The 19,805-nt window shown below is 41.4% G+C and overlaps 1 protein-coding gene across 2 annotated transcripts in view; it reads left to right on the top strand.

Annotated features, from left to right (window-relative positions):
• The window catches only part of olfm2a (olfactomedin 2a), a 51,832-nt gene that overhangs the window by 15,174 nt on the left and 16,853 nt on the right, over positions 1 to 19,805 (top strand). Inside the window, exons 1-2 of one of the 2 annotated variants that reach the window (XM_067570825.1) lie at positions 7,036 to 7,501; positions 17,422 to 17,571. In XM_067570825.1, the coding sequence (XP_067426926.1) occupies positions 7,358 to 7,501; positions 17,422 to 17,571 (294 nt within the window). In that variant the 5' untranslated portion in view covers positions 7,036 to 7,357. Of the gene's footprint in view, positions 1 to 7,035; positions 7,502 to 17,421; positions 17,572 to 19,805 lie in introns of those variants that run through there. The other variant, XM_067570826.1, reaches the window with a different exon arrangement.

Here is a 19,805-nt window from a genome sequence, read left to right as displayed (position 1 = left end):
TCTCAGCCGCAACAGTATTATTCTATATTGAGGCCTAATACAGATTTGTAAATATTAGCACGTCAAAATAGACATGTTTCATGAGTTGTGCTTTCTAAAACTGAGTTTCCAGCACTCATTGCATGATAAGTCACTATCTGGATGAACAAAAACTCAATTATTCTGGGTGATAGTGACAAGGCCAGCACCGCAGGTTCAGGGAAGGGCTTTTTGAAGAGACGAGTGACCATAGGGGGCAGTCTCAATTAGCGGGCTTTCTTTGAGCCTCAACTGCCTTATTTCTGGGCTGAAGACTCCCAATTTGCTGTCAGTAATTAATCCATTTACAGGAATAGCTTTCCCTATGAAACAGAGAGAATGTTTGATTAGCTAGATGGGAGAAAAGGTCAGAATGTGGCAGCGGCTTTCTGCTGTTGGATCCAGAAAAGGGTGGGTGGGTTTTGTGGGACATTGGTTATCAGGTCATGATGGCTGGATGAGCCAGGAAATGATCATAGTAATTGTGCGTGTGAATGTGTATCTGTATGCGTGTACGTATGCGTGAGTGCCTCTGTGTGTGTGGGCAATTCAACTGGGCACATTTTCCACAGGAAGTGCTGCACTGAGTTGTATTCAGCTGGTACTGTTGGCATGAGTAGGTGCAGAACAGTGGATAGAGCCATGCTGTGCTGCAGAATGCATGGCAACTGATTGCCGCATGTAGTTCTTGTCTATTGCTTTGATCAAGGCTTTTCTTTAGAAAGCCTCAAGCAAAATGTGGTGCCCTGCTTGTTCCTGATTGAGCTATCTGATACTCAACCATATACCGTTCATTCATACCAAATACCCTACAAATAATAATGTATAAGCCCCCATGAACTGTTGAGATTGTAATCAAGGGAGCAATCAGGAGCAATCAATGCTTTTATGAATAAAATTTGAATGGATGTTCCAGCAATATATTCATGAAGCCTCTAAGAACAAGTAGTCTGAAGTAGGATAGCTCAAATACCGTGTTTAATTGGTCAAAGAATACTTCGCGATGTAAATATCATTGCAATTTAGTCTCTTCAACTGCATCAGTCCCTCTGGTGGGTCATTAAAAAGGCAGATTGAGTGGCTGTTTGAATTCAGGGAAATGCATATAAAATTATGGTAAAGACATCTACAGTTTCCATTTTTGTGTAGTGATGCAATGTTGTCCTGGGTTTCACTCAGTCTGAGGAGGATGATATTGCTTCAAAATCTCAATACAAGCAGATAAAGAATATCCTACAAACTCAAACAATACAGCGGCTATACTGTTGTAGAAGTATTTATAGAGCTTTTTGAGAGACCAGTTGAAAACATCAAAGGTTAAGAGGCATGGTCTGAGTCTTGGCCTCTGATCTGCAGTCTTGCCTCATGATATATTATGAATGTATTTACTTGTCTTCAGTGTGGGTTGATTAGATGGGCTCAATTGGTTATACTGTAGAGACAATAGATAGACTCACCACAGGGTATTGTGGGTGTGTTACAGTCAATACAGTGAGGCAGACACACTTACTGTATTGATTTTCTTTCTCACGTGTTCTCACTAGAGGGACAGATTCTCACCTGTTAAAAGCCATTATTATAGTTAAGCAGTATCAGACTGAGACTTGGGCATTGACTCTGTTTTGTTCCTTACTTTTGTTTCATATAATAGTGACCAAGGTACCGTATATCACGTGCATGTCACAGCTCGAACGGGTCTCTCACACAACACTGTGGCAACCACCATTAGAGGGTATTGTAGACATTTCACAGCTCAGTGGAGAGAAAGCGTTGCTCATGCAAGTGGACACAAATACAGAGAAGCATTGAAACACACAAACACATCAATGCATGCATATGTAAACATATACACACAGAAATGAACACATATTTACACATAAACATGCATATGCAAGCACATAAAAACACTCATTTTCATATACAGAAAATCTAAAGTTCTTTTATTGTCTTTGGGAGATTCTGGTGGCTAATCTTGTAAAATTGTGCTGATGCAAGCTGAACATGCAAGGTTATCGACTCCCATGTCTTGTCTCCAGGTCTTCACGCAACCCACATATATCATGTCATGTCATGATTCATATACTGTCGTTCGCCTCTGTGGTGTCCACAAATGGAGTGGGACAAAGGTCCCACTCCATTTGTGGTGAATGCTCACTGCTTGAATTATTGAACATATTCAACTCGATAAGATGTGTTCTCTGTATTTCATGCATGCTGGGTCCAATGCATGTTTATGCTTGAGTTCTACAGTGGCCTGAGTCTCTATAAAATGGAAAAGCCCAGATGAGTTTCCTTAATCAAAGGCCCACAGGAGCTGTTAATAGATTAAACACTCCATGTTGAAAGCATACCACTGCGTCTGCCTGCCTGAACCCTGGGCTGCAGCCTATTTATGCCATTTAAATAGTTGCCATGGTGATGAGGTCACGCTCATTTAAGATGATTTTGATCTTGATATATTTAGAAAGCAGTGGGCCTCCATGTCCATCATCTAATTAATGAATTATGACTCAGAAAAATAGCCAGTATTCTTAAAGCCAGATGACTCCAGCTTCAGAGCTCAGTCAGGGGCTTGGTTTGTGTACGGCCTAGCTGCCTCAGTCATAACAGCTCTGCATCATTATGAAGAAGGTCTGTGTAATTAGCTGAGGTGTAATTTGGTCCTGTATTTCAGCTGTGAATCTATGACTGGCTGTGTGCTTGTGCTTAGTGAGAATGTGGCTAGTGTTTGGTGCTTTCTGTTCCCCAGTATTGTTATCTCACCCAGAGCTTGTCCCTATGGCCTCAGGGCTTTGTGGCGCTCTACTGCCATCCATGGGTGTGCACAAATGCTGCCATTTCTGCAGTTGGTGGGCATTTTCGCCATTTGAACTGATTGAAAAATGCCCTTTATAGAGCATGCCTACAGGCTAGTACAAAGTGGATTTTTTTATGTTTATGATAAAGCACAAGGCCATGTTGGTACGTTTATGTGGAAGCACCAAAAAGCTACATCTGTACATGGAGATTTTCCACAGTATTATATCTACAGTATGCAGTGCAAATGTGAGTCCAAGCATGCAACAAGACAGCTAAGATCACCAGCGAGAGTGTATGATCTCAGGACAGAAATAGTTGAAGCTAAGACACATGCAGGGTAAAGGAGAAACACATGATATGATGCCATTTTTTCTCATTGCCAGAGGGGCCAAGAGAAACAACAGGGAAAGAGAGTGAAGGAGAGGAGTTAAAGGCTAAATAAAATTCACAGAGAAGGAGAACAAAAGAGAGCGACAGAGAAATGGAGATAATGGCACAGCAGAGTAGCGAAGAAAATGAAGCTGGCCAATTATTAGGCTGGAAATTATGAGGAATGGCTGTGAAAATTAATCAAAAAGGATTAAATTAATACAGGTTAAATGCCCGACTTCCTCTCTAGCTAATATTTAATGAAAGCTTGTTCTGCCAACAGACTATGTGATTAGACAGTTGATTGGCAGAGCCTAGAATTCTTTGAGGTGTGGCAGATTGTCCTCATCATACTCATTATTTCCATCCTTTATTTGGTCCATCACTCTACAAAAAATGGCATCTGACCTGCACTCTGTGAGAAGAATTTTAAGTTTCAAAGAGTAAAGGAGCACTCCACTTTGCAAAGATTAAACATATATACATCATACATGAATCGCGGACTCTGATTAAAAGATGTATTGAAAAAGAAGATAAGGGTGCAAAGGAAAACGTCTGAGAGAAGATTTGATGTGAGTGTTTCGAATGGTGTCCCCTATGGTTTCAGTTATTGTAAAGCAGTGTTTTGTTATTGGCACAAAACAACAACATCTTAGCACTGTCTGGGGAAAAAAGCATTGTCATCAAACTAAAGAGATAACTAACTTGTGTAAAGAAGAACAGAGAATAAAGAGATGATGGGTGGACATTTATATAAAACAATAGTTTCCAAGGTTTGTTTTGATGTGGAAATAATCTGCAGACGTCAGGAATTCTTTGTGAGTTTTGCTTTATCTTTAAAGGCACTGTATCTTAAATTATCTTCTATAGACTTATATCGACTACTACCATGAATATTGTACGAATATTACAGTAACTCTTAATTCAGTCATAGCCAGTAGGCTGTGGAAACTGTTATCTGCTCATGTCAAACATGTGAAATAATGTTAACTAGCAGAGACTGCTTTATGCCTGCTGAGTGTTGATGATTGTTGCACCAGAATCTTGCGTGTTTTTATTTCATAATTACAACAAGACAGTTTAGGTTATTTTGAGGTCAGAAAATAGCTATTGTGATGATTTGATTCTGAAATTGTCCTCAGGGACCTGTAAGGGTTAAGAATTGGTTTGGTGTAGGTTAACATTAAGGTAAGGTTTGGGGTTAAGCATGTTGTTGTAGCGGTAAATATTGTGGCGTTAGGGACAGGGGAATGCATCATGTCAAATTGGGTCCACACAACTGTACAGTGTTTTATGTGTGTGTTTACTGTCTTTGCATTTACTGTGTTATCCCACTATTGCATAATGTATTATAAAAATAGGAGTTACTGGAGAAATATTTAAGAAATAAATTTGCTGCAGCCATTAGTTTCTTGTTCTACTACCAGTAAATTATCCAGCTTACTTTCAGCACAGTGGTCACAGTCATACATTGTGTGGCTGGTTTAATCATCCAAGATGGTGATTTTCTTTTCCTCACTTACTTTGGTATCAGTTTCTCATTGAGCTGATTATGGGAGCTTGGTGAAATACAAGGATACAAGGTTAAAGGATGCCAACATCCATGTTTAAACCTTTGCTGCCACCCTGTGATTATGATGATTACTGCATTCTGTTTAGACAGAGCATTAAAGGAAATACAAGTATGGCACTACAAAATACAGCTTTCCTCACCCACACCAACCTTGCAAGCAAAAACCCCAAAAGTCTACTGCATTCACACAAATAAATAAATATAATTTCTTTATAAATATTTACATGTACATTAGATTTATTGATTAAATGTGCTTGTTTGGCTGTAGACATAAAGTGAAAAGTGGCAGTGTAAAGAGACCCAGTATTTAGATAGACAACAAATCACATGTCATAAGTAATTAGATGAAATCTGTTATAGATTCACTCGGCACCAGTCTATTTCCATCATGCCCCTGGATATTGGCATAACCATACTGACAAACAGTAGCAGTGTGTGTACCCTGCATATATTTCACCTCACTAAAACCTCTGTTAGACATGGAACAGTGCAACTCTAAGCAACGCTGCCACATGAGCCCTTACATCTCCTTGACGCACACCAACAAAGTGACAACTACCAGTCACCAGGTTCAGTCTTGCACAACAACAATGACAAGCACTGGCCCTCACTCTGGCTGCGTGTAAGACAGCTTATTGGGTGCAATTCCACTGGTGACCACATGGGGGCAATGTTGCTGCAAAAATAGAAGCGCTCACAGAGGCAAGACTGATGTGGGAGCCAGCAGGTGAGCTGAGGAGGGCTGACATTTTTTTGGATGGGGCTCAGAAAGCTGTCTCTCCTCATATCACTTCACAGTACAACCCACACAGAGGAGCCCATATCACTCACCCAGTGTGACTGGGTGGGGAGGGGAGATCTTCCATGGCTGACAAAATGAATAAGTCAGCAGACCAGGAAGCAGGCAAGAAAGGGAGATGACCTGGCCGTTTTGTCTGAGCAAGCCATTCTGTCATTATGCATGGCTGTTTAGGGCATAAAATGACACTGCCAGTGGCCCAGTATCTTGCCAAAAATTGTTGAGAGAAGAGCTTCAAGGATAAATTTGAGATACCCTCCAATTCCCATACCCCTTCATATTTCATTCTGTCTGGCCCATCTCTATAGAGGTGAGTAGCACATTCAGACAGCTACGATTTGAACACAAAATATATAACCCCCCCCAACTCACTCCCCCCTCCATATCCAAAGGGCCAATCTGAACTTCAGAACACGTCTGAGATCTGGTCCGAATCAAGTACAAATCAGACTTGAGGCATAGTCCCTCAGGTAAGATTACACCAAGATAGGCAGCGAAGCGAATTGTATGTATCTGACACAGGCTTGATTGTGCTGAAAGCTAAAGCCATTGGGATTACAGCAATACAACAATGGTAAAACTGTACTACCTGAAAAATAACAGTAATCCCCCTTATTCAAGAAAAGCATGTTATAGGAGGCTTTATATATCAGTTTTACATCCATAGTCTATTGATAGCTACACTATACTCCCTCCAAACCACCAGTTTGTAATTTATGTCAATTCAATTTTCATCTAAATCTTTTACACATGCACTAATTTCAGAGTATCAGCAACACATTTTTAAAGCAGACTATCAAGATCACAGTGTGTATAGCTGAATATGATGATATGGTTATGACTCAGGCAGGGTTGAGTTGGTAAGATACTGTATGTATCTGCATGCTACAGGCTGATTTAGAAGATATCATGAAGCAGAATGACAAATGAGCTGTCAGAAGCAGCCGTGTGCAGGAGCACCTCAATCTCTGCCACATTAATACCACCTGCCTATGTGTCCCTGTCACGAGCCTCTGGTCAACCTTTAATCTAACCACCCACCCCTCTATAGCCTTAGTCCTCCATCCAGTATAGACAGTGTGGTGAGGCCAATGCTACAGGACAGTCTATTGTGCCTAGGATGCCCTGGGCACACGCGTCACATAACATAGAGCACAGATCAGCCCTCTGAAATCAGTGCCTCTCTGATCTACACCTCAGAAATGTGTGCACGCACACACACCAAGTTGTGAGTCATAAAAGAACAGCCAAATGTCAGAGAAAGAGAGAGGAGAGAAAAAGAATAGATACATGCATGCAAAACAGGGCTGGCAAGAACAGAGCAGAGGCTGATTGGGAGGGGATGAGACAGAGAGGCAGCCAATGCGCAGCTCTGCATCTTGAGGAAGAGAGGGGGAGAGAGAGAGAGAGAGAGAGAGAGAGAGAGAGATAAGGGGCGAGTGAGGAAGGGAGAGAGATGGAAAAGGAGTGAGAGAGAGGGAGGGGGTGAGGCTGAGGCAGTCACTCTGAGAGGGAAGATTCCAGCGTGATGCTGCTGGATGTGAGCTGCTCTCCTCTAACTGGTCTCTGGCTGTCCCTTTGACTGAGCCAGTGGTGTGTGAGTCTGGTAACTGTGCTTCACCAGCTCTGGGGGCTCTGCTGTTGCTCGGGCTGAGGCAGAAGCTGACTGGCTGGTTCCCTGCCTAGGCTGACTGGAGCAGACTGGGGTTGACCGGAGCCGAGGTCCAGGGTAGGGCAGGGTAGGGCAGGGTAGGGCTGGCTGTAGGGCCGTTTGCACCGGGGCCCCGCAGGAAGCAAACATGAGCGTTCCCATGCTAAAGATCGGGGCAGTGCTCAGCACCATGGCCATGGTGACCAACTGGATGTCTCAGACTCTGCCCTCTCTGGTGGGACTCAACGGGACCACTATCTCCAGAGGGGGCACCTCCGAGAGGATTGTCAGCGTGCGTATGACTTTTTCTTGCAAGTGTGTGTGCACTGTATTTGTTCGTGCATGCAGAATGTACAAAAGCAAGTGAGATATTCTGACAGATGAAAGAGAGTGACACAGCAGAGGACGGGGGCGAAAGTGAAGAAATTTGAAGACACAGTCATGCGAGTTAGTGTTTACGTGTTTAACTACAGAAACAGCTCAGGCGTTTCAGATGGGGGTGGGGGGGTGGAACTGCAAGAGTCTCAAGGGCTGTGTTGTAGTAATAAGAGAGAGATGATGGAGGTAGACATGCATGTGAGAGCAATGTTTCAACTGAGCGTGAATGATGTACATGTTGGTGTGAGAGTCACATTAAGTATAATGAAGCTGAATTGTGGGCTTGTGACTGTGAGTGATGGTGAGAGGCAGCGGATGCAGTGTGGACGGCTGTGGTAAATCATATGTTTTTGCCAGGGTGATGGGAGGTAGGGATCTGTTCTGAGTGATGTTCGGGCTGATCCCATCTGTCAGTCACCTCCAGGGTGGGACGGATGGTTCTCAGATTCAGAGTTGATGGGGAAGATGGGGAGGTTGAGACAATATTACAGTTTCATGTATGTCTTATTCCCCCCTCGTTCTGTTTGTCTCTAAATCCTCTGAGACTTCCTCTCCTCAAATAAAACACACTGACCTCATACTGGGAGGTCATGTAGGTTTATAAAGGCTGTTCGAATTGTTTCATGATTAAAAAGCACTTTCGGTTAAGTTTTTTTTGTTAAGGTATTATGTTTGAACAAATGTCAAAGTTCTTTGTGGCGTGTGCCTGTCTGTCTCAGCGTGCTAACGGGAGGCAAGAGTGACAATGAGAAATATCAAGCTGAGGAATGAATTAGACACTTTCTTGTTTATCAGCGGTTAATGATTGCCTTTGCCTTTATCCTGAGTGTGGTTTTATTGCACCTCACCCATTAAGCAAATGCCCTGGTCTGTTAAAATGATGGAATGAAATTGAACGTCCCAAGAGATCTGTGACCATCTGGAAAGATGTGTGTGCGTGTGTATGTTTGTGTGTTTAAATATGTATTCTGAGTGTGTTTAGGCATTCTTGTCTCAAGGGTGAAGGCCCATCTGTTTGAAGAGGATTTTTATAATTCATAATAGTTCATTTAAACATCAATCTGCCACTTTATGTCTCCTTAATTTTGCAGTGATGTGTGGGGTTGAGATAATTTCGGTGCAGAAAAAGGCGCCTTAGCACAGTGTTACCATTGTGAAAATGTCAAGCGCCTTTAGCTAAAAGCCTTTGCTTTGTCTTTTCTAAAACTTGTGCATATCTTGGCAGGTCATTTTGAGTACATCATCAAAGTAAAATGATCATCTAATCTCTCTAACAATGTCAGAGTATAAGGCATGTTTGAATTATTTACAGCCTCAAACTCTATAATCCCATTGAATACCCACATTTCCCTTGGGGGGGGTATGGCCTGCATAATCCATCAATTTATTTTCTATACCCGCTTATCCTGCTCAGGGTCAAGAGGAATAAAGAATGTTGCCAGGTTTCTTTTCAGCAAACTTATTCTAATCGAGACTCATGACTGGAAGTCTTATTTTGCATTTCAAACAACTGGATATGATGAAATTATACAAAGCTATGAGTGGATGTTTTCTTTGAGGCAACCCTCATTCACAACCAGTGGAGGAGGAATGCTGCAATTGAAGTTCATGTCATCAAAGTTTCATCAAAACTGATGAGCCAGTTTGATGGTGCCAGGAATTATTATAATATAACAGTCTATTGTGATGGGAAATGTCTTTGCTTTAAGACGGGAATATTCTTTCCTCATAAACAATGGTAGTGCATAAAACTTTGATGTAAAACCTTGCCTCAAAGACCCATCACTATTAATGAGACATTTCCCTGCGATGATCTAGCAGTCATGACTAACAAAATGTTTAGTGCTCTAATCAAAGACAATCTAACTACGGTCTTGTGACACTCTGGTGCTAGTATGCCAGTGGCTATTGCATGGCTGCTCCCCACCCTGGCACCCATGCATGCTGCGTCCCACATTCTCCCAGCTCAGAGCAATTTTCAAAGTCTGCTTCACTTGTTTTCTGCGCCTGTCTTCTAACCAGCTGATCTAAGAACACAGCTGAGTGAGTTTATATGGGACTTTCTGCGATGGCACTGAACACAACACTGCCTGGATGCTTGTGCACATCTGGATAGTGCAAAACCATGTTTCTTAATGAGCGAAAGAGACCCTGGAACTCTAACACTTAACATGGGACTAGTGAGGCTATGGTCAAAGCAAAATAAGCTGTAGAGCTGCCAGGCTGTACAAAATACAAAATCTTATTTATAATCATATTATAAGAAATTCATTATTAATCTATAAATTATATTTGTATTGCACTTTTCTTTTTTTTTAAATTTACACTTTATGCATTATAATATAGACAGACAAATAAAATTTAGAACGAAAAATGTACACAGATACAGAAAATAAAAAAACAATAAAAATTATAATGTATTACACTTTTCAAAAACAGTGTTTACACTGTACAGCACTGTTATTAGTGCTGTATGTAAAATACATCAGCAAGAAAAGAAATGGAATAGATGATATAAGTGAATTTTGCTATAATTTTGCATTAATAAAATTGAGTTATTAAGTTATAGTCTGGTAGGTATAAAGACATGAATAAAAAAGTGATTTTGTAGGACTTCATAGGAAAATTTTGACAGATTCAACTACATCATTGGCAGGAAAACTGTTTCTTGGTTTAGGCTTTGACTGCAAAGGTTTAGTCCCCTTAAGTCTTTGATCTATGTTGGGACAATTAAAATCTCAAAGGTGACCCAAGGGGTTGTGAAGAGACATATGGTTTGAAAAGTTCTGAAATGCTTCACCGTGCAGTGTCTTCAGTATTATGAAAATAATTTCAATGTCAAATGTATAAGCAAGTAATGTGAGGATGTCAGCACAGGTGACGTATGAAGAGTTTATTTTGATTTGTTTGTCAACAGTCTTCCAGGTAAATTCTGAAATAATTTAACAGTGTTACAAGTGCATGACGGTAGTATAAGTAGGCCATTACACGAGTGAATAATTCTCTCAGTGTGGCAAAGGATACAGGAAATGTCAGATTTTAGTGATATTTCTAAAGTGGAATACCACCCTGTGTGTTCTTTAATGATGCTCAAAGCTAAATTCAAAGAGAATACCTATAATCTAGTAGAGTAAAAGTCATCATGAGACTGATGAATTAGCTTTAAATGTTAATCACCAAAAATAACAACTCTAATTTTATCTGCATTTAGCTGGAGTAAATTCTGAGCCATCCGGTGTAAATTGTCTGTATAATTTAGGGTTATATGGTCAGTCTTTAAATGTCACTGAGATTGGGAATGAGAAATTGAGCAATTTGGTGTGTCATCGTCATAAAAGTGAAAAGAGACATCACAGGAGCAAACAAGTTTTCTCAGTGGTATGATATATGATGAGACTATAAGACTGGTCCATGAATTGAGTCCTCCTGTACTCTACAAGTTAAACTCAAAATAGAAAGTCTTGAGATATAGAAAAACCTAAACCACTTAAGCACAGTATCTGCCTACTTGCTGATTCTCACAGTCTGGATAGCGTGTTCAGTAAATGCAGTGTTCAAGTAAAGGAGCACTAGCATATGATAGCTTATTTATAAAAGCTATAAAATGCAAGTATATGTGTGTGTACTGTACACACATATACACATACTGCAATACTGCAATACAGACAGAATATCAATGCGTGTTTGTGTGTGTGTGTGTGTGTTTGTGTGGTGGCTCTCCCTTTGATATATTAAATAAGAAAGCTGTGAGGCAGAAGAGTGAAGAAAATATTCTCACCATCAAAAGGGAGCGTGGAACAACAAATGGCAGTGTACAAAGAGCCAGAGCTCAGAATCTGATTGGGGTCACTCAGCGTCTGTCTGTCACGGTGTGGGACTGTAAACTTTATTACATCCACTGTGCAATCCAGTAAAGCAGATTGTAAAGATCGATTCTTGGCTATGGATTAAAGATTAAACGCTGCTGCAGATTTTTATTTGAGCACTTCACTTTAATGTTTTTATCATGCTGCCTTCACCCAAATCTATTTGAGTTCAGACCCTGACAGGTGTCCTCTACTGGCTTGTAATAGTGAAGCAGTGTGGATGTGAAATAATATCATTTTAAATTGTTTTGATACATTAACTAATTATGTGATAGCCTGTGTACAAATCAGTATTGATCCCAGGCTCTATAGTTGGATTAGTAATCAGGTTTTTGACATGGTTTATTTGCCAATATGAGAGTGTAATTCCAAACAGCTGAACTTAAGCCCAAATCATTGCTTTGTCCTTCAAAAGCAATTTGATGATCTTACAATTCACACACTTCTGCAATCCATATTTTCCTCCGATGAAGCGCTGACTGTTTTCTAACAGTTTATGTAGTGTTTTCTCACTCTAGCCACCCTGCCACTCTCGCCTCCCTCTTCTATTTAGCACCAGCCGTGATACAGCTTTCTTGTACCCATCTAACAGCAGAGAGGATGCAAAATGCTTTTCACCATGGCACCTGGCATGGTGCTAGCAGCCTAATCCAAAAAGTATAAAGTTGTCCCTGCTCACTTGTAAGGGCTGATCACTCGTGAGTGTCATTCTCTCTCCACCTCTCCAAGAGTTCTCTAACTGAAGCCCTCCCCACTTCAAAAAACGCTCGACGCATCTGCCCACCCCCCTCTGTCATTCGAGTGTGATCCGGTTTTGGAATGAGTGAGCTGCAGATGGAAAGCGAGCAGGACACCACACCGGAGAGGTGGCAGTCAGGGGAGTGATGGAGTGGGAGAGAGTGAGAGGCAGTAGGGAGGAAAAAGGATGCAGCAGGGAGAGGGGCATGATGAGTTTATGAGTCATATTATTGACTGGCAACCATGCTGCGCTGATTGTGGTAATCGGTTTTCCTCGGGAGCAGGAGAGACCAGGGATTTCACTGGGAGTCTTCAATGAGTTTTATTTTAAAGGCCAGCAGCTGGTCTGTGCATTGAGGATTCACTGAATGATCATTTGAGGGATGGGAGTGCATATTTGCATGTTTATCTGTGTGTGTTCAATTCCAACAGTACCCAGTAATTTTGAAAAATGTGATCCGATTGTTTGGCCGTAGTATAGACCTGCAAGCTCTGTGTAACAGGAACAGATGTTTCTACTTTGCTGGGGCCAAGCATTCAGAGAAGTTAAAATCTGGCAGAAAACATTATTCTGCAGAGAGAGAGAGAGAGAGAGAGGGAGGAGCAGAAAGTGAAGCTGCAGAACTTTGATAAACAAAGTCGGCATTGTTGGGATGGAAATGGAAGAAAGAGATAGATTACATCTTACTTTGTTATCTTGAATCTCTGACTGTCTCACCTTGATGCCTCCCATATTCTCAAAAGGCTTCTCTCTTTCCGTCCTTTATGGTGTTGCAGTCTCTCAGACGGTGATGGCGAGCTGAGTTCACAGTGTGGCAGACAGCTCTCTCCATATCTCAGGCCCCGTGCCTGCCTCTGCCTGTTTGCACCTTCTGCCTGCTGCTTATGAAAGTTATAATAGACTTCCCGTCATGCTCATAAAGTAGGGAGCCGTAGATTTATGACCTCATTTAGCTCTGACTTTACAGCAGCCAGCTCCAGGTTTGGTCTAATGAAATGCCAGAGGAAGTCCATCCTGCAACTCTCGACACTGATACCACCAGCTATAATGTATAATTGGATAATCCTGCTGAACTTTGTTAATGATTAACAACACAAGAGTCCTGAGCTTCTTTGCACCACAGAGAGGCGCTCAAGTAATGGCACAAGTTGATTAGTTAGTTAGTTAGCTAGTTTGCATAACGGTTGCCCCTAAACTACACAGTATGAGTGACTGGCTATACTTAATTGGGGGAATGTGATCTGTTTTGTCTGCAGTGTACAGGAAAGAAGAGAAATTTTCAGCATTTTGTGCTACTTTTTAGCTTAGTGATGACCACACCCTCTCATCTCCTCTTCCCCTCGCTCAGCAGGGATTTAACTGAAGTTGTCATTCAGCTTTGTATGTGGGCAGCATTTGAACTAAGCTAGAGGAAATTAGAGCCGTCTCTCTTTTCTCTTTTAGCCTTTCTCAAACCACAACCATTCCCTTTCTGCCTATAGGTCTATGAGTAACTCTTGCTTTTATCAGTTTTCTATAAGGAGGATGGGAGGTTGTGGCTGGAAGACATGTCAGCAGCTGATGGTCGGTTTTCAGAGGCCGAGGTGGTCAGATGTGATGTCATGGGAGCAGAGGGAACCCTGGGGTAGTGAAAAAGGTTCAAGCCAGAAATCTTAAAGAATAATTTTCACTTTTGCGAGTAAGCCTAATTGATTTTTCATCTCCCTTGCCCTCTGCGGTTTCCTGTTGTTCTCATTACTGCTGTCTACTTCCTTAATGGGCTTTTGCATGGAAGCCATGACCGTGACAGCTTCAACTCTGGCACTTACATATTGTATTTCATCCCTCACATCTAATGGGTGAATTTCTGGAACAGTGAACTGAATGCCTCCTCTTTCCTGAAACCACTGTCTGTGTCTGGGAGGAGAGGATTATCCCCTAGACTCAAAGTGCTCCCAGCTAGCCACCACTGATAGCATGATGATGATAGCACAGGTTGTGTTACGTATCATCACTACTCAAATATAACACTCTGTGGCCTGATCTGCCAAATATACAAACATATGCATATCCTGAATATAATTCTGAATGACATTAGATATTGTGGAAGCTGTTTTTCCTACACTAATGAGATATCTCGTTGGCTGTGTGAACACTATGTTAAATGAGCCAATGTCAATGACCTATTCTTCGTTGCAGAGAGGAACTTAATCATATTTACATAAATAAGCCAGTGTTCCAAAACATATAACGTGCACCCCAAGAGATCAGTTGCTTATGAGCGCTGATATATAGATCACCCTGGAACCGGCTCAGGCACAAAGCATATAGGGACATTTCCATTTAAGAATTACCTCCTCCATCCTGCTCTCTAAACTGCCGCTGTGAGAATGGGAAGTTAGCGCAGAATGGATAGGTGGGTGGTAATGAAATTGGAACTGATTCAAATAAGCTCTTAATTTCAGCCCAGCATTTATGAAATATTAATGAAGAGAGGAAAAGATGTGTTGCTGTGAAAACTCCCTGGCTTTGGAGAAGCACATGAGGAGCACAGCGTGAGTTTAAACATGTTGGAAAATCAAGAAAGCATTATGATAATGGAGTTGATGAGCCTCCAATATTACTTTGTTGAATTTTGAACTTACTGCATATTACTGCCCACTATAAAAGATATCATAAAAAAGTCAGTCTGACAACTGTGGCTTCCTTTCAAGCTGATAGCAATATGAAAAATTGATGCACGCTTCTCCATCCATTCGCAAGAATCTTTTATTAACCAAAAGTGTATCTTTCTGGTGCTTAGGCAGACAACCCCCACATATAGGGATAGGAGGTATTTTTACTGAGAGCAGGAGGCTGCTCATACCCTCACAGTGGGTAATCTAAGTGGATTCTGCATTTTGAGGCAAGCTGACCTCCACCTGTTAACACCGCAGGATATGAAATGTAATGAGAAGCCAGTGTGCCCTGCTGTTGCCTCCTATCTTACACACATCCACAGTATCGCAGCAGCTACTGCATATGCTCTCCTACACTTTAGTAAGAATCATGCATTACAACTACAGGGATTTGCAAACAAACCATCTTGAGGGGTTTGTTGCAAATAAGCATGCATTATGAAAATATGTACGCATATGCATTGTGTAAATACTGTATGTACAAGCATACATATGTTGGTGCATGTACACCAGCAGATATGTAGACTGGACTTAAAACCACTCACATGCGTATGCTACAATAAATCAGAAGTCCTGACAGTGAGTGAGATACAAGCAGAGAAGCAGACAGAGGTAAAGAATCTGTCCTCCAGGCAATGGCAGAATGAAATAGACAGTCAGACAGTTGAAAGAAATTGGAAGAGGTTGGGATGTGGAGACCGCCTCTTTTTCACTTTCCTGAACTACAACTTTGGCCTCTGCAGACCTCTGTCATCTTTCCACCTAACAGCCTTTTGATGCTGGATTGCCTCAAAGAAAGAAGACTAATGATGAGAAAGGTGCTGACTGATGGAGAAAACTGTGCAAGCCATTGCATCTATGCATCAACATCAGGAATAATAGAATGATGAGTTAGCCAGAGTGCCAGTAAGTTCCACTATATGACTCATTCATGTGCACAGTAGATATTCAGTCATACTGAAATATGCTTACCAGTGTATGCATATATGGTATGAATAGAATGTTACTTCTTGGTTTAATTAAATTTAGATGTATTAATTTAAAATTGTATGAGTCTACTTCATATAACTTGAATATAATGAAACAAATAAAATATGAAAATAATGGGACGTATAATGTCATTTTTATGGCTGACATTACAGCATATTTAAGGGCCACTCACATAACTGTAGTCTGTTTGCCACAACGCATTTAGAGTAAGTAAGATTTAAAATTCACTCATTCGGAGAGTGTGAAGGAGAAAGAGGGAAAGGCAGTAAGTGCAGGAGAGGAAAGGGAGAGTGGGGCCAAGGGATTGGCAGGAGTGACAAGATGTGACAGTGAGCACATTGGCTTGCAGGGTGGTTGCTACTTTACACTCCAATCACACAGTCCCCCTGTCCCCTAAGACATTTTAATCTGATCTCCCGACCCAAGGAGACGAGAGCACAGCACAACATTGCTAAGATGAAGGCAGGAGAGCGGCACAGAGCTGAGCCACAAGGTTTTATTTCCAGCCTTTTTCCTTCCACTTATGTGGATAGGTCTTTAATTTCATCACTAAAATGGCTGCTCCCTCTCCCATTACATTTTGCTTTATATGCTGAGTGTGTGTAGATGCAGTGTGAATGAACGAATCTCCTGGCCAGGCCTCCGCTTGTGTACGTGTGTCTGTGCTTGCAAGCGCTCAGCACTACTTTTGATTGGATTAGTCAGAGAGAGACATCCATCCTTTCAGTCTCACCCCTCCTCCACTGGTAACAGGCTGAATTATCGATCTCGAACAGCTCCATTTCCTCTCTGTGTCCAAACTTATTAGATGCTCTGCTTTCACGCGGCTTGGCCTGATCCATCCTTCTTCCTTCTTTCTTTGAAATCTCCATTTTCCTCCGATTTGTGTTTGTCTTTCTCCATCCACCATCAAGCTCTCACTCTATCTCTGTCATGCCGTTGTGTTTTTCATCCCTTTGTGTATTTCCCACCAATGTTCTTGTCTTATCTTAATTCGCAAGCGTTTCTGTGTATTGTCTCTCTCTTCTATCTTCTATCTGACTCTATCTTCCATCTCTCTCTCATGGTGTCTTTACTGCTGTGAACACCACCTCTGTCAATCTCTGGCTTCTCTTCCTCTCTCTCTGTTGCTCTCCAGCTAATGCTAAAATTAGACTGCAAGTGATTTTGAATAGTTGGAGGGATCAATTGCCATTAATTGCCTTTGGGGAAGAGTAACTTTTGACAGGGTTGCAAGAGAGAAAGAGAATGCCGTGGAGAAATTATGACTCTGCAGCTAACTTACGGTGACAGAATGGGCGCAACTAATCACGATATGGAATGTATTAAAGCGTCTTTTTTTTTTTTCTTCCAAACACTTTCTACAACACTTTGAAGAATTGGATAAATGTATTAGTTTAGAAATGTTTTATAAGGGTGGAACACTTTTCAGATTACTGTTGATAGATGCTGGCAGAATAAAATATCTTGTCTGCCCTCATGCATTTTGAAAGGCCTGCTTGGTAGCAGCATAGATAACAACAGCAGACAGAAGCAACTAGTTTCTTTGCTTGGTCTAAGATATATGTCTATGTTTCTGCAGGCTCTGTATCCGAGCCCGGAGGAGGGCTGGCAGATCTACAGCTCGGCACAGGACGCAGATGGGAAGTGTATCTGTACCGTGGTCGCACCAGCCCAGAACATGTGTAACCGCGACCCACGCAGCAGACAACTTCGCCAGCTCATGGAGAAGGTGACAGCTGTCAATAATACACTCACTTCGAGGCTGTTAACCACGCAGACACACAAACATTAACGACACTACATTGCGCTCGATCGTGTCTGGCGCCGTCTGTCACATACAAGCTGCTGAAGTGAACAGTCTTACTTTATCTCACAGTTGATCAGTAATGCAGATGAACGTAAAATCAGAAGATTATCGCCATTACTTGTTGAACTATTCTTTTTTCTGAGCTTTTTAGAGCTGGTGAAAGTGAAATAAGCATGAATAACCTTAATAAGAGAAACGTCCTAAACATACCCATGAAATTGAATTCATTGAGCCTTGGCTTTATAATGTTGTTTTTTTTTTTAACAATATAAACCCATTAGAGAAAAATTAAGAAAATGAAGTTTTACAAATCAGTGAAGCTAGCAAATGCTTTGTTTACATAATTTACATAGTAAATGCTTCTCAAACAGTTACACTAATCTATCTATTTACTCAGACTTGGTCTCATTCTGTATTTTTCTGTGTGAAAAATATCAGTTAACACTCTTTTTTTGTGCATACTAATGTATGACAAGCCAACACAAGTCGTCATACATACCAAAGCTTGACCAGGACCCCTTGGCGTCACTTTTTAATGCATTGGGTACCCCTTTAACGTAATTTTTCAACGTGCAGTATCACAGCAGCCACTGTTAAAAATAATTATGTTTTATGGTATGACAATGCTGTTGTTAAGGTCTGGTTAAGTTTAGGCACAATAACCACTTGGTTAGGGTTAGGGAAAGGTCATGTTTTGGGTCAAAAACTGTCCCGACCCACGGTTAAAAGGAGAAACGAACAGTGGTCTCCTGCCGCAAAGTCCCATTTTGAAGGCTCCATCAAATGCGGCCGAGAAATGCAGCCTCCTTCTCACAAATTTGAAAGATCTGACGCATAGATCCTTTGTAGCCCAACCTATCCCAGAATGCATTTGCACCAATCTGCAGTGATGTGGCAGAGATTTTGAGCCAGGCTAAGGTATTTTTTAATTTTTGCTGTAGTTAGAGTATTTATATGTGACTTTATTAAGCTTTAATATTTTTTCAGGCAAGAAAGTAACCATCTAGATTCCCAATATGTGGTCAAATTATCCAAATAACACCTATTTGGAAATTTGCTCTGACATTTTCGGACATGTTAGGAGCCGCTGGCCAAGTGGCTCCTGAGATGATCAGCCAGTCAACATCCGTCGTCATCCTGGGGCAATCATGATGCGATGAATTGATCTGTGCAGCTCTTTGGTGATTTGCCGCTGGCTCTAATGTGTCCGTAGCATTTTGATTTGTGATATAATCTGAATGTAAAGTGAAGCTCCATGTTCATGTATTATTTTATTAAGCTACATAATAGTTTGGAATATAGCTACATTACAGACTGAGTAACATAATTTACTGCATTTCTCTGTCAATGAAGTTGTTTTTTGTGAGAAAAAAGTGTTAGTGGAGCTTTGAGTTGAGATTTTTTTTTTCAACATTACAGTTAAGTAGTTGTGTTGAAGCTGAGCTTGTGCTGTCAGCAAGTACGCTGCTGTTCCAATTGCAGAATGACCGTACTGCATCCTCCTGTCCTCGGAAGCCAAAGCAACTAAATAGAAAGAGAGAGAGAGAGGATGAGCTTCTTCAGCTCATGAAGGAAGACATGAGATTGCAGAAATGCAGAGGAGAGCAGAAAGAGAATGGACAGGTTCCTCTCTCTACATGAGAGATTAGTTGAAAAATAACAAAAAACAACAATAAACAACATAAATAAAGTACATAAGAAATGGAATAACAGGGTGTCTGCAGGTCCTTCAAAAGTCTTGAATTCAATTTTATAAATATTAGGCCTTAGAAAATGTGTTTATGTATATTTTGGTTCAGCTGAGCAGGGAGTCTCTGGTGGTGCTGCGGGACTTGGATGGGCTGTCACAATAATAAAATTAAAATTTCTGGCTCCATTTCTACTAGCTGTGTCCCAATTGTCATCTGCAGCTGTCAAGGTTGCTAGGTGACAGGAGCAGCACTTCGTGACGCAAGGGTAAGGGCGGGAGCAGCCAGTGACGCAAATAGGAAATCCTCCGTAGACACCGCCGTCCGCCATCTCATTTAACAACGCTCGGTTCGGCCTTCGTGGACTATGAAGGACACGCCTTTGTAGACCGCGTCCTTCGAAGGATGCAGCCCCTAAATTGAGACACAGCTCGTTTCAGACGTTGTGGGAGTTCTGTAGACGTCTCT

The sequence above is a fragment of the Thunnus thynnus genome, chromosome 17, assembly GCF_963924715.1.
Source record: "Thunnus thynnus chromosome 17, fThuThy2.1, whole genome shotgun sequence".
Taxonomy (NCBI): Eukaryota; Metazoa; Chordata; class Actinopteri; order Scombriformes; family Scombridae; genus Thunnus; species Thunnus thynnus.
The sequence above is the reverse complement of the archived record's forward strand: the minus strand, read 5'-3'. Positions and strand labels throughout refer to the sequence as shown.